Below are 25,513 nucleotides of genomic sequence, written 5' to 3'. Positions count from 1 at the left end.
CAGCGAGGTATGCCTCATGTCCCTCAATCGATGCCCCCGGTGCGGGGACCAAAGAGGGCTCCACTGAACCTGCCACTCCTCAGGACGGGAGAGACAGCTGCAGGAGGGTGAACTCTGGTGGGACGTCCCTCTCAATGGGGAATGGTACCGCTGAGGCAAGGTCACATTCATAGGTCCCGAGACCGGGGTACCGCGGGAGCTGGTGAAAGTGGCACCAGGAGTGTCAGGATCTCCTGAGCTGCTTGAAAGGCTTTGGGGGTCAACAGCACCTGAAGCTGGCCGGGGCCTGCACTGCTATCTGGAGTTGCAGGCAAAGCGTGGGATGGGCTGCACCGCTCGACCTGAGCTGGGGCCTGACTTCCTGAGGTGGACGTTGAGTTGCCTGACACGGGTCTTGGCTAACCCCCTGCCCTCTTCTTTCCCTTATGGGAGGTAGGAGATCTTCCCCATAGTGTCTTTTTTGGCTTCTTGACCGGAGCCATGGAGGTAGACCAGTGCCAGCTCATGGACGATGCTAGGGGAGCACTGTGCACTGAGGCCATGGTGCTCAGTGTGGAGACAGACCGCTGCTCCAGTGCCGGAATGAGTGCCAACTCCATTAGGAGCGCTCCTTCTTCGTCCTGGTTTGAAGGACTTGCAGATATGGCACTTGTCACTTATGTGTTCTTTGCCTAAACACCTTAGGCAGCTGGTATGGACTCACTGACAGGCATAGGCCATTTGCAGCGATCACAGGGTTTAAAGCCTGGGGACCAGGACATGCTCCAACCCCCAGCTGGGTCCCATTTGGGACTAATGGAGAGTTTGAGAACTACTACTAAGGGTAGTTAAGAAAACTACTAACTATTATACCTGTGAGGATAAATACATGAAAAATTGTGAGGAGCTCAGATATTTTGGTGATATAACTATTTTACCGGATTTTAAAGTTTGCAAGAACAGAGAAGGAATCAATGCTAGCTGTCACAGCAGACATTCCAGCACTGTCACTGGCGGCAAGAAGGAACTGAGGGTGAGGGGCCCCAGCGGCACCCCTTATATTGCGTCAAGCAGGCGCCACTCCAGAGGGCACCAGAGCTGGTCCCCTATAGATACTGCTGAGGGAAAAACATCCAGCACCGGTGCATGTGGCAAGCACACACACACCTAATATGAAATGGACATGAGCATGCACTCGAAGAACTGTCGCATACTCTTCTTATCGTCTGGAGAAATGTACAACTACAAGTACTACTTTTTTATTCTGATAAAATGAAGTGGTTTGGATATAGAATTGTTTTATGTTGCCATACAATCATGTATGTCCCCAAATTTGATGGTCATCAACAGACATTGTTGTCAGTGAATTTAGAATCAGAACTATTTAAGGTATAAATAATAGAATACAGAAGTTTTGCATGTCTAGGTGACAAGTATGAATCTGACACAAGATTGTAATAGTCATGGCCACTGCTTCATGGGAAAAAGAGATGAGCCAAGGTAGTTGTGCTTGGATTGATGGCATTTCATGAATGCATCTGAAGAACAGAATAATCAGTCCAAGTAAATGCAGCAGAAGGTCTGGCTGGTGCCTTCAGCTGCTGCTCTGGGAGAGGAGGTTGAACCATGAGACAATAGGTTTCTCACAAGGGTGAGGGCGCAATGTGTACCAGTAGAACCCTATTTCTGACACCCTGTAAATTCTTGTAGCAGACCTGATAGTGATTTCACGTTCTTAACATCTGAGGCCTATATGTAAATCATTTGATTGTCTCAATACTGCTCCTCAGCATCTTTGTTGGCGCTCTCAGTGGAGGCACCAAAGACTCAACAGGCACGTGGTCAGCTACCGTTTTACTTTTTGAGGAGGTCCCTCCACGACATGTTTGAAACAAAGAAACATGCACTGAATAAAGAAGCATACATACCCGTTATTCCAATTCTGTGGCTAGATAGAGGACCTCAGGAAACATCTGTCAATTCAATACCTTTCACCAATGCTTAAGCACCATTAAAAAGAAATCAAAGTATAAAGGGGAGAGCAGAAGTTATACAAAGAAAAACTATGAAGCTAAAGTTACCCTTTATGTAGGAGCCCAAATTTCTCTTTCCAAATGTAATAATTTTGGCATGGATGGGTAGTTTCTGTAGTCAGTCAGGAGAAGTATTATGTACCCCTTTCCATTAATCACTTTCCTCTAACAGAACAGATAGATATTAATACCTAGAGCCCTGTGCGGATACAAAATTTCTATCCACATCTGATCCGTGATCTGCAAAAATGGTCTGCAGATATAAAGTGGATATCTGAGAATTTTTAGGGTTCTACTAATACATGTATTTAGGTTTCCTATGAAGATTAGAAAATGCTACTTTTGTTAGTTAAATGGCAACAATTCAAATGGGAAGATCATTTTTCCAAGACAGCTATGCCAAGGAAGAGGAATACAGGGACTAAGACTGTAGAAAGATATTTTCCCTTTCTACTGAGAGGAAAAATTTACTGGAGAACTTATACAGGAAGAAAAGTGAACTGGGAAATCTGTCCTTACAATAAAGCTAAGAGTAGAGCGGGGCAGCTATTGTCTGATAATTAGAGAACAGAGCCAGGAATTGGGGGATCTGGCCACTTTATCCAACTTTATACAACTTGACTTGATACAACTTTAATTACTTCATCTATAAATGAACTTCATAGTGCTCATTTCTGTACAGTACTTTAAGATCTATGAATGAGAAGTATAAAGTATTATTCTATTAGCAAAAATAGTCCTAATTTCTGAAGATGAAACCTGAGGAGGGTGCAACTGTTGTACTTACTATGGTCCCGATTATGGCCTAGCTAACACAGCAGCATGTGGGCAAAAGGGGGCACATAACAAATCATAGCATGAGTGTGAAAGCAGGCTCTACAGAGCTGCTACTTCCCCTTCATCTGGAACAAGTGGGTGGGAGGGGGTGGAATGGCATGAAGAATGGGAAAAGCCTTGTCTCCACAAACCTGGGGGTGTAGATCCCCACTGTGTAGACCTCGTATCACCAAAGTATCTGAGCTCCTCACAATTTTTCATGTATTTATCCTCACAGGTATAATCCCCATTTTACACAGAGGGGACTGAGGCACAGAAAGGCTAAGATATTTGCCAAGGTCACACAGGAAATCTGTGGTGGAACAGGGAATTAACTCAGGACTCTCAAGCCCTAGGCTAGTGACCTAACCACAGGACCATCCTGCATCCAATTTATTCCCTCTTAGGGCAGCCGGGGAACCAGGAGGGAGTGTTGCCCTGGTTCACAGGAGATCATTTCCTCACGATCTTGCCCTTAATTTGCAGTGTCCAAAGACAACATTATAGATACATTCTAGTGGAGTTACCTGAATATAGTGTTAGAAACTGGTATGCTTAGTATGGATTGCTGAAAAACAAAGTCAAGTAACTTTTAGGTCTGCATATTATATAAAATGCAGCTTCTAGAATTATGTTTAAAATAGTTTTACAGTAAAAAGTCTTTCCTTCTACTTTTCCCAATATTTGAATATTTTCCCTCTACTTTTTGCCTCCTAGCCCCTAGCTCTTTATGCTTTGTCTATTCAATCTCTCATTGAACGTGTTTTATAAGTAATTCCTTTATGAAATTCCAGAAAAATAAACAGAAAGGGTTTTTCCCCTCATACTTTTTGTGAAAGATAGTCTCATCATTTAAACTTTAAGATGCTGAAAATCAGAAACCCATTTTTTTTTTTTGAAAGTGGAAGATGAATGAGGATATTAAAATGGAACAAAATCATTTGTTTTACTTTTCCTATGTGGCCAAAGGCAAACCCTCTTCCAACTGTAGTCATCATGAGATTAAAAAAAATATCTGGAATTTCTTCATATATACTTATCTGAATATTCTGAGCATATACCAAGCAGTAATCTGCTATATAATCTGTAAATTGAACCCCACCAGAGTAAGCATTTACTAAAGTCTAATGTACAGAAGGTTAGGATTTTTAGGACCTTTTGACTTACCCAATTCCAGATGTTTTACTTTCCATCGTTTTTGATTTACAGGGAAAAGTTTCTCTTCTTTTCTTGTGAAGAGGATACTCTAATGCTTAATAGGATTTTCACTTTTCCATATAATAATTAATGTTGAAGAAAATTAATAATAATAAGCACTTACATAGTGTTTTCATCTGTCATACTCTAAAAAGTAAATATTTTATCATCTTACAGAAGAGGGCAACTGATGCCCAGAAGAGATGCAGAGTCAGTGGGAGAACTAGCCATTCAGTGACTCCTAGACCCAGGCCCTGTTAACTGTACCTTTGCAGCATTAGAAAGTGAAGATTTTCAAGCTATAGTGTCCTGTCTGTGCTAATCTATTTTCTGAAAAAATTCCACATCAACTCTATCATTAGTTCTGCTGAGTTGTGGTGACAGTGCTATTCTGGACAAAGCTCCAGGGAGCAATGGGTGTTTTAACCTCCATCTTGTGTAGACCTGTTTTGAGAAAGTTTAAAAGACACAGTAGTTAAAATGCCAACAGTCTGAAGCCTTGTTTACACTAGCACTCCAATCCAGTGAAACTGCACTAGTGTTAGCAGTAATGAGAAATTCTCCAGAAAAAAAGGCTAGTGCAGACAATGCCACAGAGCTTTCCCACTCTAGGTCAGCAATCTGATTCCAGCCCAGGTGGTAGGGAAAAAAAAGTCATCCCTGTCTGATAACAGTTCAGTCGTCTATTATGGAGAGAATATTGCTCTTCACAATAAAGGCTACAACGAGGTTCTTAAACAGTTCTATATTTATTCCCTTTATATCTTTGAATAGTAAACTGGTTTGTCCTAAAAATTGCCAGGTTTAATCTAAAGGCTGGATAGAATTTTTCTGTGAAGTGTGAAGAAAATTGGTCAAAGTTTGAGTTAAATGTAAGTAAAATTAGCCTGATTCAAAATTTACTTCTCTTACTTTTGTGCCTTGTTAGCTGTAAAACACCCTAATACTCATTCAAACTTTTCACATAATTAACTCACTTAAAAACAAAGGCACACTATAACTAACATACAATACAAAAATGAAAGTCATGTGGTGAGGAAAACTGATATGGGAATCTAAAGGCATCAAGGAAAAAATGCATGGTTGGCTGTGCTAAAGACAATAGTTTTTAAAATCTATCAGAAACAAAAAACTTAACAATGATATAGGGCCATTACTAAACGGAGATGGTCAAATTTCTAATAATAAATAATACTTCTGCCTCTTCTTCAATAAATATTTCTGTTCTCTATTTGGAAAGAAGAATGATGTACTCAGATCACAGGAAGACGATGAAGAACTCTTCAGTCTATTAGTAAATAAGCCTTGGCTGGGATGATTTAGTTGGTGTTGGTCCTGCTTTGAGCAGGGGATTGGACTAGATGACATCCTGAGGTCTCTTCCAACCCTAATATTCTATGATTCTATGTTATAGTGCATCTACTAGGGAGAAACATTTTCAGCAGGCTCAGGTAATTTGCACCCAAGTTATGAGTCATAAAAGAGTTGGCTCAGGAGATCTCTGGCTCACTGATGTTAATTTTTAATAATAGAATATTTCAGGAGACTAGAAGAGTATTAATGTGCTAATATTCAAAAAGCACAAGCAACATGACCCAGGTAATTATAGACCAGTTAGCCTGACATCAGTTTCAGACAAAAAAATGGAAAAGCTGATGCAGGATTCTATTAATAAAGAATTAAAAGCATGGGAATACAATTAATGCCAATCAAACCTGACTTTGTTTTTTATGAGACTGATGAAGTTTGGTTGATAAAGCTAACTGCATATTTTTATTTAGTAATATTCGGCTTATGAACGAGTATATACAGAAAGTATCTTCCTAGGGAGAAAATACCAGGTACTACAGGGCTCTTTAATCCAGTGGAGAAAGGCATAACAAGAATCAATGTCTAGTAGTTAAAACCTGACAAATTAAAAATAGAAATTAGGCACAAATATTTAACGAGAGCCAAGCAAAATTAATTTCTATTCCAGGACAAATTTTAATATTTCAAAATCTGTTTTCTTTCTGAAATAGGACAAAAAGTTGAAGGTTGAAATTTTTTGCAGAATGGACAAATTCAAAGATATTTTGATTCAGAAATGTCTAAACAACTTATTTTGACATTTTTTATCAAAATACTCCCTAAATAGAAATTTTGTCTCAGTTTGTTGAACTGCATTTCGACATTAAACTGCATTTCCCTATTCCCTTATGGGAGTTGTAGTTCAGACCCCCATTCTTTCCTATGGTCCAGGCTTCCTGGCCAAAATATATCTTCCATAATGCACCCAGACTCATGTGACAGCCATGATGCATCATACAGAGGAAAAGCATTATGGGGAATGTACTGCATTATGTAATGATGTCTTCCAGGGAACCTAGCCCATGGACGGGAACGGGGGCTGGAACTTTGGGGCAAGGATCTTTTTTTTGTTTTATGTTTGGACAGCACCTAGCACTGTGGGATCCTAGTCGATAAGTAGGGCTCCTAGACGATTTGGTAATACAAATTAATAATAACTACAACACCCTTACAGCAATGCACTGTATGTAAATGCAGTTTAAATTTTTTTAAAACTCATTTGAAATGAAATGTTCCTGGTCAGTTAAAAAAAAACATAGTATTCCCATTTGGGATGAAACAATCCAAAATAAAGTATTTCTGTGATAGGGTGGAGAGTGTGCTCTCCCACATAAGGCAGAGCAGGTTGTCAGGCCAATTAACCTGGTACATTGCACCTGGGGGAGAGCCAGCAACTGAAAGTCTAATTGATACTGAAGTTCAGTTGGGCAGGGATAGGCTGAGCTTGTAGAAAGCCAGGAAGCTGAGAACAGAAGGGAGCCGCAGGGGAAGTAATCTGGAGTCACTCCCTGGGAAAAGAGAGGGGTGTTTAGGGCTACAGAGTCTGGCAAGAAGTCCAAGAGGGAAGTAGCCTATAGGTACTCCCTGAAAGGAGGGAATTTGGACTAGTAACCCCAGGGAAGGAGGGGGCAAAAGACAGAACAAGGAAGTAGGCAAATAGCTACAGAGTCTGGGAGCAAGCAGAGCATAGTTGCTAGACATAGAGTCTCTGGACTGGAACTCAGAGTAGTGGGTGGGCCCGGATTCCCCAGTCAATCACAGGGGGAAGTGGCACAGGACCCAGCCTTGGAGCAGAAGACTGGAACGGGAGACTACACAGTGACCTGGCTGGAGGACTGAGCCACAAAAAGGAAGCACTGCAAGTCCTGGAGAGCAAGGAGAGATGTGGTGTGAGCAATCCACCAGAAGAGCTGGGGTGTCAGACCTAAATGGAGCTAATCCCCATACATGGCCACAAAGAGGCTATTGCCACAGCACTGTCTGGTGCGCAAAAGATGGAACTGCAGCAACATTTTGGCAGCTTTTTCTGTGCAAAAAAATAAAAATCTGTGGGTCTCATTAATTATGCGTGTGCGCAGTAGTGCAGAATTTCCCCAGGAGTAAGTAGTCTGGAAAGGTTGACAGGCACTGGTCTAACCTGCTCTTAAAAATCTCCCGTGATGGAGATTTCACAACCTCCCTAGTCAATTTATTCCAGTGCTTAACTACTCTGACAGTTAGAAAGGTTTTCCTAATGTCCAACCTAAACCACCCTTGCTGCAATTTAAGCCCATTGCTTCTTGTCCTATTCTCAGAGGTTAAAGAGAACAATTTCTTTTCCTCCTCCTTTTAACAACCTTTTATGTTATGTCCCCCCTAAATCTTCTCTCCTCCAGACTAAACAAACCTATTTTTTTTCAATCGTCCCTCATAAGTCATGTTTTCTAGACCTTTAATCATTTTCATTGCTCTTCTCTGGACTTTCTCCAATTTGTTCAAATATTTCCTGAAATGTGGTGCCCAGAGCTGAACACAATACTCCCATTGAGGCCTAATCAGTGCACAATAGAGCAGAAGAATTACTTCTCTTATCTTGTTTATAACACTCCTGCTAATACATCCCAGAATGAGATTTGCTTTTTTTGCAACATTGTGGACTCTCATTTATCCTGTGATCCACTATGACCCTCAGATCCCTTTCTGCAGTTGCCCTTCCTAGGCAATCATTTCCCATTTTGTATGTGAACAACATCCCTTCCTAAGTGGAGTACTTTGCATTTGTCCTTATTGAATTTCATCTTATTTACTTCAGACCATTTCTCCAGTTTGTCCAGATCATTTTGAATTTTAATCCTATCCTCCAAAGCACTTGCAACCCCTCCCAGCTTGGTATCGTCCGCAAACTTTATAAGTGTACTCTCTATGCCATTATCTAAATCATTGATGAAGATATTGAACAGAACCAGAGCCAGGACAGATTCCTGTAGGATCCCATTTGATATGCCCTTCCAGCTTGATTGTGAATCACTAATAACTACAGTAGAACTTCTGAGTTATGAATTGACGAGTCAACATCACACCTCACTTGGAACCAGTCAGGAAGTACAGTCAGGCAGCAGCAGAGACAACCTCCCTCCCCACCCTCCCCCCCATAAAAACCCCAAATACATTACAGTACTGTGTTAAATGTAAACTACTACAAAAAATAAAGGGAAAGCAGCATTTTTCTTTGGCATAGTAAAGTTTCAAAGCTGCATTAAATCAATATTCAGTTGTAAACTTTTGAGAGAACAACCATGACATTTTGTTCAGCGTTACGAACATTACAGAGTTATGAACAACCTCCATTGCCAAGGTGTTCGTATCTCTCAGGTTCTACTGTACTCTCTGGGAACAGCTTTCCAACCAGTTATGAACCCACCTTATTGTAGCTCCATCTAGGTTGTATTTCCCTACTTTGTTTGTGAGAAGGTCGTGTGAGCCAGTATCAAAAGCCCTGCTAAAGTCAAGATATACCACGTCTACCGCTTCCCTCCATCCACAAGGCTTGTTACCCTGTCAAAGAAAGCTATTAGGTTGCTTTGACACAATTTGTTCTTGACAAATCCATGTTGACTGTTACTTATCACCGTATTATCTTCTAGGTGTCTGCAAACTGATTGCTTAATTATCTGTTATCTTTCTGGGTATTGAAAGTTAAGCTGGCTGGTCTGTAATTCCCTGGGTTGTCCTTATTCCTCTTTTTATAGATGGGCACTATAATTGCCCCTTTCCAATCTTCTGGAATCTCTCCCATCTTCCATGACTTTTTGAAGATAATTGCTAATGGCTCAGATATCTTCTCTCTCAGCTCCTTGCGTATTCTAGTATGTATTTCATCAGGCCCTGGTGATTTGAAGATATCTAATTTGTTTAAATAATTTTTAACTTGTTCTTCACCTACTTTAGCCTCTGATCCTACCTTATTTTCATTGGCATTCATTAAATGTCCAATTGCTACTCAACTTTTTGTTAAAAACGGAAACAAAAAAAGTCATTTAGCATTTTTGCGATTTCCGCATTTTCTGTTGTTTCCCCCCCGTCTTTGAGTAACGGGCCTACCCTGTCCTTGGTCTTCCTCTTACTTCTAATATATTTATAGAATGTGTTTTTGTTACCCTTTATGTCTCTAGCTAATCTCGTTTTGTGCCTTGGCCTTTCTAATTTTGTTCCTACATATTTGTGTTATTTGTTTATACTAATCCTTTGTAGTTTTTGTAGGACTCTTTTTTTGAGTTTCATATCACTGAACATCTCCTGGTTAAGCCAGGGTGGTCTCCTGCTGTACTTCCTGTCTTTCCTACGCAGTGGGATAGTTTGCTCTTGTGCACTTAATAATGTCTCTTTGAAAAACTGCCAACTCTCTTGGACTGTTTTTCTCCTTAGACTTCCCACCCATGGTATCTTACCTACCAACTCCCTGAGTTTGCTAGAGTCTGCCTTCTTGAAATCCATTATCTTTATTGTGCTGTTCCCCTCCACTATTCCTTAGAATCATGAACTCTATCATTTCATGATCACTTTCACCCAAACTGCCTTCCACTGTTAAATTCTCAGTTCCTCCCTCTTTGTCAAAATCAAATCTAGAACAGCCTCTCCCCTAGGAGCTTTCTGCATCTTCTGAAATAAAAAATTTTCTCCAATCCATTCCAAGAACTTCTTGTAACACCATGCAATAGCACTTATTGAATCTTTGCTGAGAGGTAAGGATAATATGGATAGTTTGGGGTAGATTATGAAAAATATTAGCAAAATGTGGATTAGCAAAGTTCTGTTGTATGCCATTGTATCAGCATTAAAGAGTATTCCTACTTCAATGGCTATTATTTAGATTAGAAAACTGAGCAATTCTGTATATTAACTAATGAGAAAGCAAATTCTAGTTCCACTAATACATAAAATACAAGGAACTGGCAGTTTACTTTACAAGTTGGTTACTTAAATATTCAAAGAGGACCTGATTCTGGATATATACATCGTATATACTCGATCGTAAGCTGGTTCGTTTATAAGCCGACCCCCCCAAGATGGATAAGTAAAAATGAAAATTTTTTTATAACCCGTTCATAAGCCAATCCTATAATTCAAGGGTCAGCAAACTTTGGCTCCCGGGCCATCAGGATAAGCCGCTGGTGGGCCAAGATGGTTTGTTTGCCTTGAGCGTCCGCAGACACAAAGATAAACCTAAGTAAACAAAGTGTTCCGGTGCGCCAGCTGCTTACCCTGATGGGCCGGGACAGCAACTGGTGGGGAAATTTTTGGGGGGAAAGAAGCTGGGAGTCAGGGGAGTAACCCCTGGGACCACCCTCCACATGACCACACCCCTCGCCCAGGACCCCCCCACTCTCTCCATCCCATCCCTTCCCACCTTATCTGGCCACAGCATGTTCCAGCGGGCTGGGCCGGGCGGCACGGCCGCAGCGTGCTCCAGCAGGCAGGCCAGGCGGCACAGCCACAGCCTGCTCTGGGGGGGGTGGGGCGAGCGGCATGGCTGCAGCCTGCCAGTCCCGGAGCTGCAGCTGCTTCGGAGGCTCGGGGGAGAGCAGCGTGGCCAGAAGCAGAGAGACTCTGGCCGCGCCTCGTCCCTTCTGGCTCTGCTGCCTCTCCTTGCTCCCTCTGTTGGGGGGAGGGGCTGTGTCCCACCTCTCCCTCTCTATACCCGTTCATAAGCCAACCTCCTTCTCTGGTGCTTCCCTTTTTTTACTAAAAAAATTAGGCTTATGAATGAGTATATACAGTACTATTGGACATATAGTTTACTGCATTGAGGAAAAAAAAAAAAGACTATTCACAGTATTAAGCACTATGCTTGACAGCATTAAAAGGATTAGGCCCCACGTTTGAGCCTGTTCCTTAAGGAGTATTCCTTGCTGACAAAATTGGTGATTTTCCTTACTTTTAAGGATACAAAGGGAAATTCTCCTGCAATTCCCTTCAGTTTCACTTCCTCTTTTATTATTATTATTCATTACCTCTTATTGTTATTTATATAGCACTCAGTGTGCTCTATGATCTTCAAACAGGCAAGAAGGGGAGGTTATATACCTTACAGTCACTTGAGTTCTTCAAAATATTTTATGCGTGTCCAATGCTCTTGATCAGAGACTGCAAAGTAACATCTGTGGGCCTGCACCTGCACAGAGAAGTGCCTTGTGCTCTCAACAAGGGCATATAGGGAAGTGCAAGCTGGTTGCCACTTATTTCCTTCTCAACTGCGAAACTGAACTCCAAAGCAGAGGAGGAGGAGGGTGGGAGGTGAAGCAGCACCCATAGGGACAAAACATCTCAAAGAACGCAAGTTACTGTTAAGTAAGTAACCTCTCCTTCATTAAGAATATGTTCCTGTGGGTGCGCTCCCAAGCAGTAACTCAATGAGGAGGTGGGTGCTGAAGAGGTAAGTCCAGGACGGTTCAAAGGTGCATCACCAAAGGTGGTGTCTTTCGGTAAGATGGGGTAATGTTTGGTAAAGGTATAAACAGATGACAAAATAGCAGTCCTGCAGATTTCTGCTATGAGAATGTTCTTCAGCAGAGCTATAGCTGTGGATTGAGCTCTAATGGAATGTGCTGTTACTCTGTGAGGGAATTTCACCCTGGTATTTTCATAGCAGCTCAAGATGCAACCCAAAACCCACTTAAACAATTTGTTTGTGGAGATCAGCTGGCCCTTCATCCTATACAAATAGCTTGGGAGAGGCCCAGAATAGTTTAGTCCTGTCCAGATAGAATGCAAAGGCCTCTCTGACATCCAGTGAATGAAGGCTTGATTCTTCTCTGGAGGTATGAGGTTCCAGTTAGAAAACTTGGGGAATTTCTTGGTTAATGTGATGTTAGGATTAGACCTTTGGGAAGAAGCAAGGATGGGGATGCAATATAACTTTGTATTTGTAGGTGGTGGTGTATGCTGGGTCCATCATGAGCACTCCTAGTTCCCCCATTCTCCTTGAGGTGATGGCAATTAGGATCAAAATTTTGAGGAAAATGTGGAGGAGGGAGCAGATCACCATTAGTTTGAAGGCGGGGTTTCCTTAGAGTATTTAAAACCAGACTGAGGTACCATTGGGGGGGCAGTTGTTGAATGGCAGGAAACAAATTGTATAGGCCTTTAAGAAATCTGGCTGCAGTACGATGGGCAAAGACTGAGATGCCTTGATAGATGAGTGGAAGGTTGTGATGGCGGTCAGATGTGACTAAGACTGAGCTCACTGAGAGACCCTGTGCTTTTCATTCTAGCAGGTAGTCCAGGATCTTGAAAAGTGGAACTTCTGAGGCTTGAAAAGATGGAAGGGAGCCCCAGGATTGGAAGTGCTTCCACTTTTGGAGGCAAGTCTTGTAAGTACCAGGCTTTCTGCCGGATAAGAGAACTGACTGATCTCTATGCAAAATGGTCATTTCCATGCTTGAATGCCATTGAGGAGCCCTGTTCTCAAATTCAGGGAGGAGGGGTTGGGATGCATGAGGGACTCTGAGTTCTGAGTCAATAGAACACAGGAAGTCAGAGGGGTCTTACCTCTGAGAGGTGGACCAAGTTTGAGTGCCTCATCTGTTTTAGACAAGCAGGTGCTATGAGGATAGCTCTCGCTCCTTCTTGGGCAGCTTGAGAACAGTCTTGTGGATAATGGTATAGTTATAAGTACAAAGAAGGGTATGGGATCATGGTGTTGTCAGTACATCCCCCAGAGTGTTGTGGCTGTAACCTCCCTTGGACTACATTATGTGTAGCAGATGCTGCGGAAAAGTCTTTGAGCTCCCATTCCTGATCTTACTATAAGTGTTTACTCAGGGATTGTGTGACTGTTTTCTGGAGCCCTGGTAGACAGACTGCTGATATCTCTGTTTGCTGGTAGATACACCAGTTGCACAGCCTTAACGACTCTGCACATAAGGACTGGGATCTTGCTCTGCCCTGGAGGTTGATGTAATACATCACTGCCCTGTTGTCCAGCATTACTCTGACCGAGTGACCTCATATGGCGTGAAGGAAGTATTGGCAAGAATAATGTACCAGTCTTAGCTCCAAGATATTGATATGGAACACCAATTCCTGTGACAACCATTTGCCCTTTGCTGTCTCCCTATGCTGAACTCCCCATCCTAACAGAGATGCATGTTGTAAGGGCCTTCGAAGGTGCTTGATTTAAGACTGTGGTTCCAACACAGACCTTCCTTGAGTCCTTTCACCATGTAGGAGAGTCCTACACCTTCTGAGGCACTGTAACACATTTGGAGAGGTTGGGTCTGGGGTATGCACTGTTCTTATCCATGTCTGGAGGCATCCTTGTGAGGAGTCGCATATGTGGAGGCCGACATATGGCCCAAATCCTGCAGACAAGTCTCACAGTTTGCGGGCTGCACTGTAATGTTGAGATTAGGTTGGACAGGGTGAAGAATCACTCCTTGGAGAGGTAGCTCTTGTTGCAGAGTCCAGAGTAGCTTCTATAAAGTCTATTGTCTGTACTGGAGTTAGTATGGATTTTTTGTGGTTGATGTGGAGGCCCAGAAATTGGAATAGTGTTCTTGCTCTGAACATTGCCGACTGGACATCTTGCGGTGACTGGCCTCTGAGAAGCGAGTCATCCAAATATGGGAACATTGTGAACCGCTACCACTGAGAGAATGTTTGTGAACACCCTTGGGGACATGGAGAGTCTGAAGGGGAGAACTCAATATTGACAGTGTGCCCCATCACAAATCTTAGGAAATGCTTTTGGGAGAGGTGGATGGCTATATGAAAGTAGGCATCCTATAGACTTAGGGATGGAATTATGACACCATTCTCAAGTGCTGTTCAAAGTTCCTGAGGTCAAGGATTGGTGTCCACCGTTCACCTTTCTTGGGAACAAGTAACTGGAATAGAACCATCTTCTGATGAACTCTAGTCGGACTGGTTCTACTGCTCCTAGGAGGAGGAGAGAATGAAATTCTTCTTTTAGGAGTTGCTCATGAGAAGAATCCCTGAAGAGGAATGGAAAGGTGGTAGGAAGGAGGAAAAGAACCCAGTGTACAGAGTAGCCCATTTTGACAACCTCCACGATGCACTTATCTGAGATAAGGTACTCCAGACAAGTAGGTTGCGTGATGGTCTCCAAAGGAGGGATAGTCACACAACATGTGATCCAGTGGACTGAATTGGTTGATGCTCTAGACCAGTGTCTCTCAAACTTTTTTACTGGTGACCCCTTTCACATAGCAAGCCTCTGAGTGCGACCCCCCCCCCTCAATAAATTAAAAACACTTTTTAAATATATTTAACACCATTATAAATGCTGGAGGCAAAGCAGGGTTTGGGGTGGAGGCTAACAGCTCGTGACCCCCCATGTAGTAACCTCGTGACCCCCTGAGGGGTCCCAACCCCCAGTTTGAGAACCCCTGCTCTAGACCAAGGTGTCGAAAGTGCCTCTTAGAGGGAGAGGGCTGATTGGGCAGAAGTAGGGATTGGAGGCCCCAGTTTCTGTATCCTGACCTTTCTCCTGAAGGGCTCCTGAGGCTTAGAGAAAGTGTGCTGATGGTATTGGAATGGTTTTGATCTTTGAGTGGTTTGGAATCTACTTAAAGGCCTTTTCGTTGCAGGCACATACATTTCCAGTGACTGCAACATTGCTCTGGAATCCCTGAGCATGTGAAGAGAGGAGTCTGTATGTTCGCTGAAGAACTTGGGCCCTTCAAGTGAGACATTTTTCATGGTGTTTTGTACATCCCTTGCAATGCCTGAAGACTGAAATCAGAATGCTCTTCTCATAACTACCGCCATGGCCATGGACCTGGAAGCTGTGTCAGCAGCATCTACAACATCTTGCAGGGAGGCTTTTGCAACCAACTTCCCCTCAGTGATGACAGACTGAAATTGATCTTTCTGGTCTTGTGGCACGTGCTCAATATAATGGGTAAATTTAGTGTGTGTGTTAAAAATCATATTTTGTCAAGGCCTGGTAGCTGGTAATATAAAATTGGAGAGTAGCTAATGAGTAGCTCTTCCTTCCTGGCAAGTCCAACTGTTTAGGCATCTCCATCTGACAGGGAATCTAGAGTAAGCTTGACAGTTCCTTACACTGGTTGCATCCACTACAAGGAAAGTGTGGTTAGAGTGGAAGAAGTACTTCACTGCTTTCGGTAGGATATTTTATTTCTTATCTGTCCACTTACAGGTTGGTGGGATTGTGGCAGGTGTTTCCCAAAGGGTATGTGCAGCAGATGATAAAGCCTCAATGATGGGTAGGGCAACCTTTCTCTGAGACTAATGTTCAGGATGTCCATCAAGTAATGTTTTGACTCTTGAACTTCCTCTAGTGGGATCTGAAGTAAGTCCACTAGTCTTTTCAGGAGGTCCTGGAAGATCTTAAAATCATCAGTGTAAGAGTGAGGTGGTAGCATTACTGCCTAGTCTGGAAATAAAGGGAGATCTCCTCCGCCTGCAATTCTTGCTCTTCCTGTACATTGTCCGGCACTGGAGAACTGTGTGGTACTGAGGTGTGTGGTACAGATGCACACAATACTATAGGATGATTTGTAGGTGCCAGTGGCTGGTAGGGTACTGGTGAGTGCCAGTGCTTTCTCTTAGGCACCTGATGGAGTTGGTTGCTGTAGTACCCCATGGGTCCCAGTAACCCCAATGGGAAGGGGATAAGAGAAGGGACTTCAATGATAATCATAATCTCTGAGCCTATGATGTCTGGTAGGTTCTCTAGGATCCTCTTCATGAAAGGGACTCATGAGGGAAGGGTAATACAGTACTGGTATGTATCCCTGTACCGAGATCTCTGAATCAGAGAAAACTTCCCCTGAACTAAGGAGGAGGGAGCTGCACTCTGGTGTTCTAACCAGTACTGAAGCCTTGAGACATAAACAAGTTTCAATTTGCTGCTTTCGTAGTGGTACCAAGGTGGTGGTACTGGTAGATCTTGCCAGCACTGGCGACACAGGTGCATCAGAGATAATGAGATCCTCTGATGAAAGGAACCTGGAAGGAGATGGAGGGCTTTCACATAAGGTTTGGATAGTTACTGGCAGGTGAGATGGAAGCTATGGTGGTACTGAGGTAAACTGCAGAGTCATCTCCCCTTTCAGAGGTACAGTGAAATACCGATACCAGGGCACGGACAGGAGTCCTGTGTATCTCACAGTGCTACAAGGTATCAGATGGTGCTGCCATGGTAGTTGCTCTGATGGTAGGTATGTCAAAACTGGTTTCTGCTTTGGTATTGGACTCAGTCAGAGCATCGCCTGTATCCTTACAGGAATGAGAGGTCTCCCGACAGCGAGTCTCATGGGATGACCTGCCCCTTTTTCTTCATTTCCTTGCTTTGAGACCTATGTTTTCTTCTTTTTAAGAGTTTTATTGTCCAGGGCTGCAGACAAGGCAGCAATTGAGACTGAGGCAGCTTGAGATGTAGAGGCCAATGTACAGGGAGAGGACGCAGACCCCTCCAGAGCTAGAGCACATTCTATTAATAGGAGCTTAAGTCTATTCTCCCTGTCTTTCTTGCATCTTCCTTTCAAAGCCAGACAGACCTTGCATTTAGAAGTGTTGGGAGGGGTCCCCAAACACCACAGGTAGCTAGATTGTTCCTCACTATGGGCAAATGACATGTGGCAAATCTCTCAGGTCCTAAGCTGTGGGGCCTTGGGCATAACAAATTGTGCTCTGACACCAAAAAAAGACGAAAAAAAGAGAAGAGGAAAGAGTCCCCCTGCCCCTCAACCAATACAAGAGTACTAAATAAAATAAAGATATCAAACGAAAATAGATAATGAATAGAAACTATTAAAACAAATAAACAAAATAAAGAATTCACAAAGTGAAGGCAGGAAGTGAATACAGCAGAACTCTCTATCTCAAGCTGCAGGCAGATGAGAAGGAACTGAGTGGGCCTGGGCTCACGCCTCCCTATATGCCCTTGTTTAGCACATGAGGTGCTACTCTGTGCAGGTCTAAGGACATTAACTTGCAGTCTCCGACTGAGAGCACACAGGCACATGTACATCCTATGGTGGAGCATCACTAAGGACATAGACTCAAAAGAGAGGGCAAAGTTTCTGCCATGAAGGGCTTAATGTTCTGATATTATTTATAAATTAGTGCTCATTACAATGACTTTTCATACCCCCAGCAGATACAGATATACAAAATACAAGGAAATAAAACATAGCCAAAAATATATATATAACAAAGGACATCTATTATACAATCAGCAGAGCATTTTCATTTTGTTTACACTTACCACACCTTTGCACTTACCCTAGAATATAGATTTACAAATGAGATAGAATACAGGTTTACAGAAAATGCTGGTAACATGCTAAGTTGTAAAAAGTAATATATTCTTCGTACATACTAGCCTACTTTCATCTGTGTGCTTTTTATACCAAAAACATAACCATGACCCATGAATTATAATTCCAGATAGGCCAAAAACATAGAAGATGCCTGTACATTGTTTTTTAACCTTTTAGACAAGAATTAAACCTCACAATTTAAACAAAAGTTTCCAAGTGAAAACGAAAAATCAGTGTCACCTCCAAACTTCCTTTAAAAGCTGAAGGTTAAGTTATTGCAAAATTCTTACAAAAACGTATCAGATTCCAGTCATTGGCTATTTTTTCTATAATATCTTGATGTAAACTGAAGACAAAACCAAGTAATTTTCTAACCTAATTATGGGCTATAGAAACTGACAGAATCACAATGGTAAGTGAAATGAGGCTTCCTAACACTTTTTTTTCCCCCTTAAAGTAGTAATGTGTACAAAGATTTGGGATACAGAAAACAATTGAGACTTTTTCCTATGATTTCTATGCCTTCTTTAAGTATATTTATGTTGATAACCATACATGAAAACTGAAGAAAAAGTAATACAAGTGGTTGTGAATAAGATACAATAAGGGGATGTATTTAATAGAATGTTAACTTATGAAATACACTATAATTCAAATATTTTAACAATTCATGCACTGACTACAAAAACATCTTAACTGCAATAACTTGCAAATGATTAAAACCGTTACTAAAAAGAAAACAAAATAGTATGTCAACTTTTAGTTTTAATAAAATTTCTTATCAAAACACTACGTTAGATATACATCACATTGTACAAACTTAAAATTGCACAATAGGTGTACAGAACCACAGAAAGAGACTGCATTAAATGTCTGGATTTTCAATCTTGATGTTTCTCAGACTCTAATTAAAAATACTGTTTTCACAATTGCTTCATAATAAAACAAAAGCATGCTGACGCAAGTCTTCAAAACTAAACCCCACTAAACCAAAAAGTGTATTTAAAACATTAGTTCAACATCAAGTATTTCTATTTATTGCCTAATATGTTTATATGGAAAACCATCTCAAAAATCTTAGCAAATTTCAAAAAAATTTTCTTAACTACCAAATCCTGATTTTTTTAAAAATACAGACGATTCTTCTAAAACCAATATCTTAAAACAGTGCTCTACTATCTTGTGCAATGGACCTTGTTACTCTCTAGTGCTATGTAGGGCTGTCAAACAATTAAAAAAATTAATTGCGATTAATCACACTCTTAAACAATAGAATACCATTTATTTAAATATTTTTGAATGTTTTCTACATTTTCAAATATATTGATTTCAATTACAATGCAGTCTACAAAGTGTACAGCACTCACTTTATATTTTTTTTATTACAAATATTTGCACTTTAAAAAAAGAAATAATGTTTTTCAATTCACCTAATACAAGTACTGTAGTGCAATCTCTTTATCATGAAAGTTGAACTTACAAATATAGAATTATGTACCAAAAAACCTGCATTCAAAAATAAAACAATGAAAAATCTTAGAGCCTGCAGGTCCACTCAGTCCTACTTCTTGTTCAGCCAATCGCTCAGACAAACAATTTTTTTACATTTGCAGGAGATAATGCTGCCCACTTCTTGTTCACGTCACCTGAAAGTGAGAACAGGTGTTCTCATGGCACTGTTGTAGCCGGCATCACAAGATATTTACATTCCAGATGCGCTAAAGATTCATATGTCCCTTCATGCTTCAACCACCATTCCAGGGGACATGCATCCATGCTGATGACGGGTTGTGCTCGATAACAATCCAAAGCAGTGCGGACTGACGCATGTTCATTTTCATCATCTGAGTCAAATGCCACCAGCAGAAGGTTGATTTTCTTTTTTGGTGCAGTTTCCGCATCAGAGTGTTGCTCTTTTAAGACTTCTGAAAGCATCCTCCATGCCTCATCTCTCTCAGATTTTGGAAGGCACTTCAGATTCTTAAACCTTGGGTCAAGTGCTGTAGATATCTTTAGAAATCTCGTATTGGTACATGCTTTGCGTTTTGTCAAATCTGCAGCTACAGTGTTCTTAAAATGAACATGTACTGCGTCATCATCCGAGACTGCTATAATATGAAATATATGGCAGAACGTGGGTAAAACAGAGCCGGTGACATACTATTCTCCCCCAAGGAGTTCAATCTAAATTGAATTAATGCATTATTTTTTTAAACAAGCATCATCAGCATGGAAGCACGTCCTCTGGAATGGTGGCCAAAGCATGAAGGGGTATACGAATATTTAGCATATCTGGCACATAAATACCTTGCAAGGGCTACAAAAGTCCCATGCCAACACCTGTTCTCACTTTCAGATGACACTGTAAATAAGAAGTGGGCAGCATTATCTCCCATAAATGTAAACAAACTTATTTGTCTTAGCGACTGGCTGAACGAGAAGTAGGACTGAGTGGACTTGTAGGCTTTAAAGTTTTGCATTGTTTTGTTTTCAAGTGCAGTTATCTAACATCAACAAAAAAATCTACATTTGTAAGTTGCACTTTCACAATAAAGAGAGTGCACTACAGTACTTGTATGAGGTGAATTAAAAAATACTGTTTCTTTTATAATTTTTACAGTGAAAATACTTGCAATAAAAAGTAATATAAAGTGAGCAGTGTACACTTTGTATTGTGTTGTAACTAAAATCAGTATATTTGAAAATATAGAAAAGCATCCAAAAATATTTAATAAATGTCAATTAGTAGTCTATTGTTTAACAATGCAATTAAAACTGTGATTAACCACGATTAATATTTTAATTCTTGATTAATTTTTTACTTAATTACGTGAGTTAACTGCGATTAATCGAGAGGCCTAGTGATATGACATGTATTTTTATATGAAGCCATCCTTCAAAGGCATCTACAACTTCGCCTTAACTTTTCTGTTCTTCCCTTTCTCAAAAACGAAATAATGATTTTATGGTTTATTCAACCTGACCCCATTACAAGTTCAAATGTTCCCCTTCAAAACCACTATAATGGGGCCTGATCATATACTCTTCTTAGAATACTAGAATGACAGCTGTATAAAGTCCTAAAAGTTTGCATTGCATATCTGGACTCCCAATAAATGGTGCCTGGGAAGGACAAAGTCAAGTACTTTTAGACCCAAGATTTAAATTTTATTTAAAAATTGAAAAAAACCTCGTTTTGTTATAGTTTCCTACACAATTACAGAAGTCTTAATTGCATCAACCACTTTTCAAGTAAGAGCCTCAGATTTAAAAACTTGTTTTGTGGTTCTCAGTCAGACAGCATATAGACAGCCAATGACCTTTGTTCTCTCCTTACAAGTATCTAAAGATCACTAAATTCATCCCATTCCCTGTAGATGTCTTGTATGACTAGCCCCTTATTGTAGAGGTACAAATGGATACCATATTACATTCTTTGAAATTAATGAGGTTTGCTTTAGGCAGTTTACTTGAGCAGCCATTGTAAATATGCCAATTCTTTTTTCTGCCATCGTATCACTACAGTATAAACATGTTCAATGAGGCATGATAAACGTATCCATTCATTGTAAAAAATGCATCTTGGTGTCTGCAATATAATTGCTATCTTATGCTGATAGTACCGCACACAACCAAGTTCTTTACAATTGTCTTTGAAGAACAGAATTAAATATTAAATTAAGATCTATTTACGCAATGGACAAATATTCTTGAACAAATTTGCCATCAACATCTCCCCCACATTTCTTAACACACAACAGAAAATCCAATCTGGCAGAGTCCAAAGATGCACTATATCAACTGCTGTTTAAGTACTATAAAACCATAAAACATAAGAACAAAATATTAATTTTGTCAGACTTACACTGGACTACTAAAACAATGACAGCAATAATAGACAGAGAGATACTTTATTAGTCCAGGGACCAGGAAAAATGCAAGCATTAAATTTAAAACTTACTACCATACCAGTGTTTAAGCCTAAGGTAAAAAGGATCTATGGCAATAAAATGATCAATCTCCATGCTGGTTCAGTTTTAGGTATCTGCTAAGAAGAGAATATTATCTGTGCCAAAATCATGAAAAGAATGTAATGTGGTTTTACAGAACTGAGACCACTGTCCACCTGTACCTACTTGGTGGAATTGCACACACTCCAACTGCAGATGGGCCCTGAGAGACTAATATTTTAAGTATTCTGTTTTCTTTGCCCAGTTAGAACACTTAGCCCAAGACTCAGTTCTAATTAAGCATCTTAATGCTGTAACTTAAAGAAACGCAGCTGTACATTTTCATGCCAACAAAAATCTCAAAAAATAAATTTAGATAGTTTCTAGGCACAATTACATTTGGTATTTCAGTAGATAGCAAATTCAAGACAAATCCTGGTTTGTAATTTCAGGCTGGTGAATACTGCAATTGCAGCACATTGGTTTAGCTGCCAGATGAGACTCTGGGCCAAAAGTGAAGATGGAAACAAAGGGAAGAGGGAAAGAAATCTGGGTTATAAGTGTGACAACATTTTGGATACCAATTAAAATGAACAAGCATCCACCAAGAAATAGAAAACATAATTGTTCAATATAAAAACCTGGTAAAAATTGGATAAAATATTAAAAAGCAGTGGAAATAGTTAAAATGCAATAAACTACACACATAACCTATTCCTCTAGGCTTTTCTGAGTTCTATTTAAAAAACAGTTTTGTCAGGTCTTCCTCAAAAAAAGAACAAACACAAAAAACTGTTCAACAGTATCCTCCTTAGACAACATTATTTGAGACCCAACTATAAAGGAAAACTTGTTTACTTCATACTATCCAAAACCAAAGTTAGTACAAATGTAATAAATAGAGATTGTAAAAACATTTAACATACATTTTTATATTAAATTTTATTTACATTTAAGCCTCCAAAACTTTGTTTAATGGAACAATCTCCAAGAGAGAATGGTCCTTTAATTGCATTAAGCCTATTTAAACCTCAGGAGAAAGTTCACTGTTCAATATTTTTAAAAGGGTGATCAAAAAAATGGTGTTAGTTGAATATAACCTGAGTTATCGGTTATTTGAAACACTGAAAGAATTCCAAGAGTCTATACAGCTTCCCCACCTCTGTCTTCGCTGTGGAGGTGGCCTTTGTGTGTTTTTGTGAGGAGGTTCCACTGAATTCATTACAACAGAGATGGACATTTGATATTCATATCGTTCCAACATCTGAGCAATCTTCTCACGAGGGACCCCATGTTTATTCCTCCTACAAAAATAATAATTTAAATAAACTGTTTGGTACTTTTTATATGTTTTCAGTCTTTCTTAAACTTTTGAAGAGTATCTTGTGTTTTATCCTCTCCATCTATCCAGACTGTCAAATGCCATCATTTAATCTTCTGCCTACTTTCAAGATCCAGAAGGATCACATAGGTTTTTCCAACACTACAAAACAGCAAGCTTAAATATAGTTGAAACAGATGAATTCACTACAACTGACTACACACTTCTGAAAAACAATATGCTGTAGTGGGTGGAAATTCAGATTTAATTACACAATATTTACCGTCTTATAATATCCAAATTGTATTGCATCTTTTTAACACAATTCATTGTATATACTGTACATTCAAAAATATTTTTAAAAAAGTATTTTCCTTTATACAGAAATGTGGTGCTGTTTGTCACAGTTTCAGTAGAACTGCACCTGTATTTCCTCCTCTGTGGTCCCTTGAGGGCACCCAATTCAAGGTTTCTGGCTCCCAGTCATCACCTCTCTGGGGCAGAGACCTGCATCTCACTCCCCCCCAACCAGTGGTTTTAAGGCTGCACAGCTCCCGGTCTTCTACTACAATAACGGCAGCAAACCATTCTGCCTAAAAAAACCCAAGACCCGTGCTTTGCTTTCTCTCCAAGGGCTATAAGTAGTGTGAATGCCAGCAGTGACAGGTCATTACACAGCTTTTTCTAAGCAAGTACATTTATTCATCAGGTAAACAAACACATAAAAACAAACAGCCTACCAGAGGTCACCCATTAGTCTTATGGGGCCCCAGTAGGCCAAAGTCTTTCCAATTCTTCTGCAAGGGATAGGGCCTCCCTTGGACAGCAGCTACTGTCTGTTTGATAGACTAGAAACAAGACCCCGAGTCAGTTTAAACTCAGGCTATTTATCCAAAAGTCCTTTCTTTGTCTACTGGTCTTTGGAGAATCTGCTTAGAAATAGTGTATGTGAGCCTCTCCAGGAAGTGGTACCTCTCTGGGAGGGTTACAACCTGGCTGATTTACCTTAGTCACGACCCACTGTTTTTAATTCCCGGAAGAGCTGTGGTAATCCTCCCTCATGGAATAGAACACAATCATACATAAACCATTTATTTAAAACAATGGACCCCAAAGATACTGCATGGGTTTGCAATATCTTACAAACTGTTAATATGGACAATATGTGTATACTGTTCTAAGATAACTCTTCTTTCTATTTATCTATCAGATACTATGGTGCTGTTAGATACAACCGTGATGGGGGCCATATCAGGGACCCTCAGCTGAACACAGACCCTGCTCATTGTACTTGGCTGACTCAGCTAATGAACCCAGATTGGCTGAAGACTTCAGCACTCTCAGTCTCAAACAAACACTGCAGCAGCCGTAGGTTCCTGGCTGCTCCACAGCATTCTACAGCAGCAGCTATGTTTTTGGTCCTGCTCTCAGCTCCCTTCTTGCTCCTAGCCCTTACTCTGAAACCCCGCTCCTGCTTTCTGTTCCTTGTCTTTGGTTCTGTTCCTGGATTCCTAATCCCTGCTCTTGTCTCCGGCCTACACTCTGACCCTTGACTCCTGATTCCTGGCTCTGACTTGCTTGCTGGACTTGGTATTCATCTTCTGACTACAGCTCTGACCCGTGGCTCCTGGTTTCTGGCTCACTCCCTGGACTTGACATTCAGTTTCTGATCACTGCTCTGCCCCTGGCTCCGGGTCTCTGGCTCTCGGCTGGCCCCCCAAAAGTGATAATTTGACTCCAAAACTGGCCACTAAGCCTGGTTACCTCTGTTCCAACCATTAAGCCAGCCTCCCACCCTGACCAATAGGCAAGGCTGCCCATGGCTTGTTCATTGTAGTTTGAGCAGCCCACAAAACTGAAGAGAAGATTCAGAGAGGGGCAGGAAAAAGAGCCACTGATAGGGATGGATTCTGCACCTGGAGGTCCTTCCTTAGCTGATCTGGGTTCCCCACAGAGGCGCAGAATAGCACTCTGCAGGTGGAGTATACAGTAAAGAAACCAAAGATTCCTTTTCATTCCTATTGACAGTATCAAAGCTTTTTATACGGTCTCACATGACCTTCTCATAAACAAACTAGGGAAATGCAACCTAGATGGAGCTGCTATAAGGTGGGTGCAAAACTGGTTGGAAAACCATTCCCAAAGACTAGTTATCAGTGGTTCACAGTCATGCTGGAAGGGCATAACGAGTGGGGTCCCACAGGGATCAGTTTTTGGTCCGGTTCTGTTCAATATCTTCATCAATGATTTAGATGATGGCATAGAGAGTACACTTATAAAGTCTGCGGACGATACTAAGCTGGGAAGTGTTGCAAATGCTTTAGAGGATAGGATTAAAATTCAAAATGATCAGGACAGACTGGAGAAATGGTCTGAATTAATAGGAAGAAATTCAATAAGGATAAATGCAAAGTACTTCATTTAGGAAGGAACAATCAGTTGCACACACACAAAATGGGAAATGACTGCCTAGGAAGGAGTACTGCGGAAAGAGATCTGGGGGTCATATTGAACCACAAGCTTAATATCAGTCAACAGTGCAACACTGTTGCAAAAAAAGCAAATCCCATTCTGGGA

General features: G+C 40.9%; 1 protein-coding gene across 6 annotated transcripts in view; it reads right to left on the bottom strand.

The window, feature by feature from the left end:
• Positions 1-25,513, bottom strand: part of N4BP2L2 (NEDD4 binding protein 2 like 2) — a 102,215-nt gene that overhangs the window by 39,012 nt on the left and 37,690 nt on the right. For 4 of the 6 annotated variants that reach the window (XR_008443502.1, XM_054015329.1, XM_054015330.1 and 1 more), the window contains one exon: positions 22,776-22,919. The exons of 1 other annotated variant lie outside the window; for it this stretch is intronic. Coding sequence is in view for 4 of the 5 variants with exons in the window: in XM_054015329.1 (XP_053871304.1) it covers positions 22,776-22,919 (144 nt within the window). In the remaining variant the exon portion in view is untranslated. Of the gene's footprint in view, positions 1-20,339; positions 22,920-25,513 lie in introns of those variants that run through there. One more of the 6 variants, XM_054015333.1, reaches the window with a different exon arrangement.

This window comes from Malaclemys terrapin, chromosome 1, assembly GCF_027887155.1.
Source record: "Malaclemys terrapin pileata isolate rMalTer1 chromosome 1, rMalTer1.hap1, whole genome shotgun sequence".
In the NCBI taxonomy this organism is placed as follows: domain Eukaryota; kingdom Metazoa; phylum Chordata; order Testudines; family Emydidae; genus Malaclemys; species Malaclemys terrapin.
Note: the sequence above shows the minus strand (reverse complement) of the source record. Positions and strands in the feature narration are given on the sequence as shown.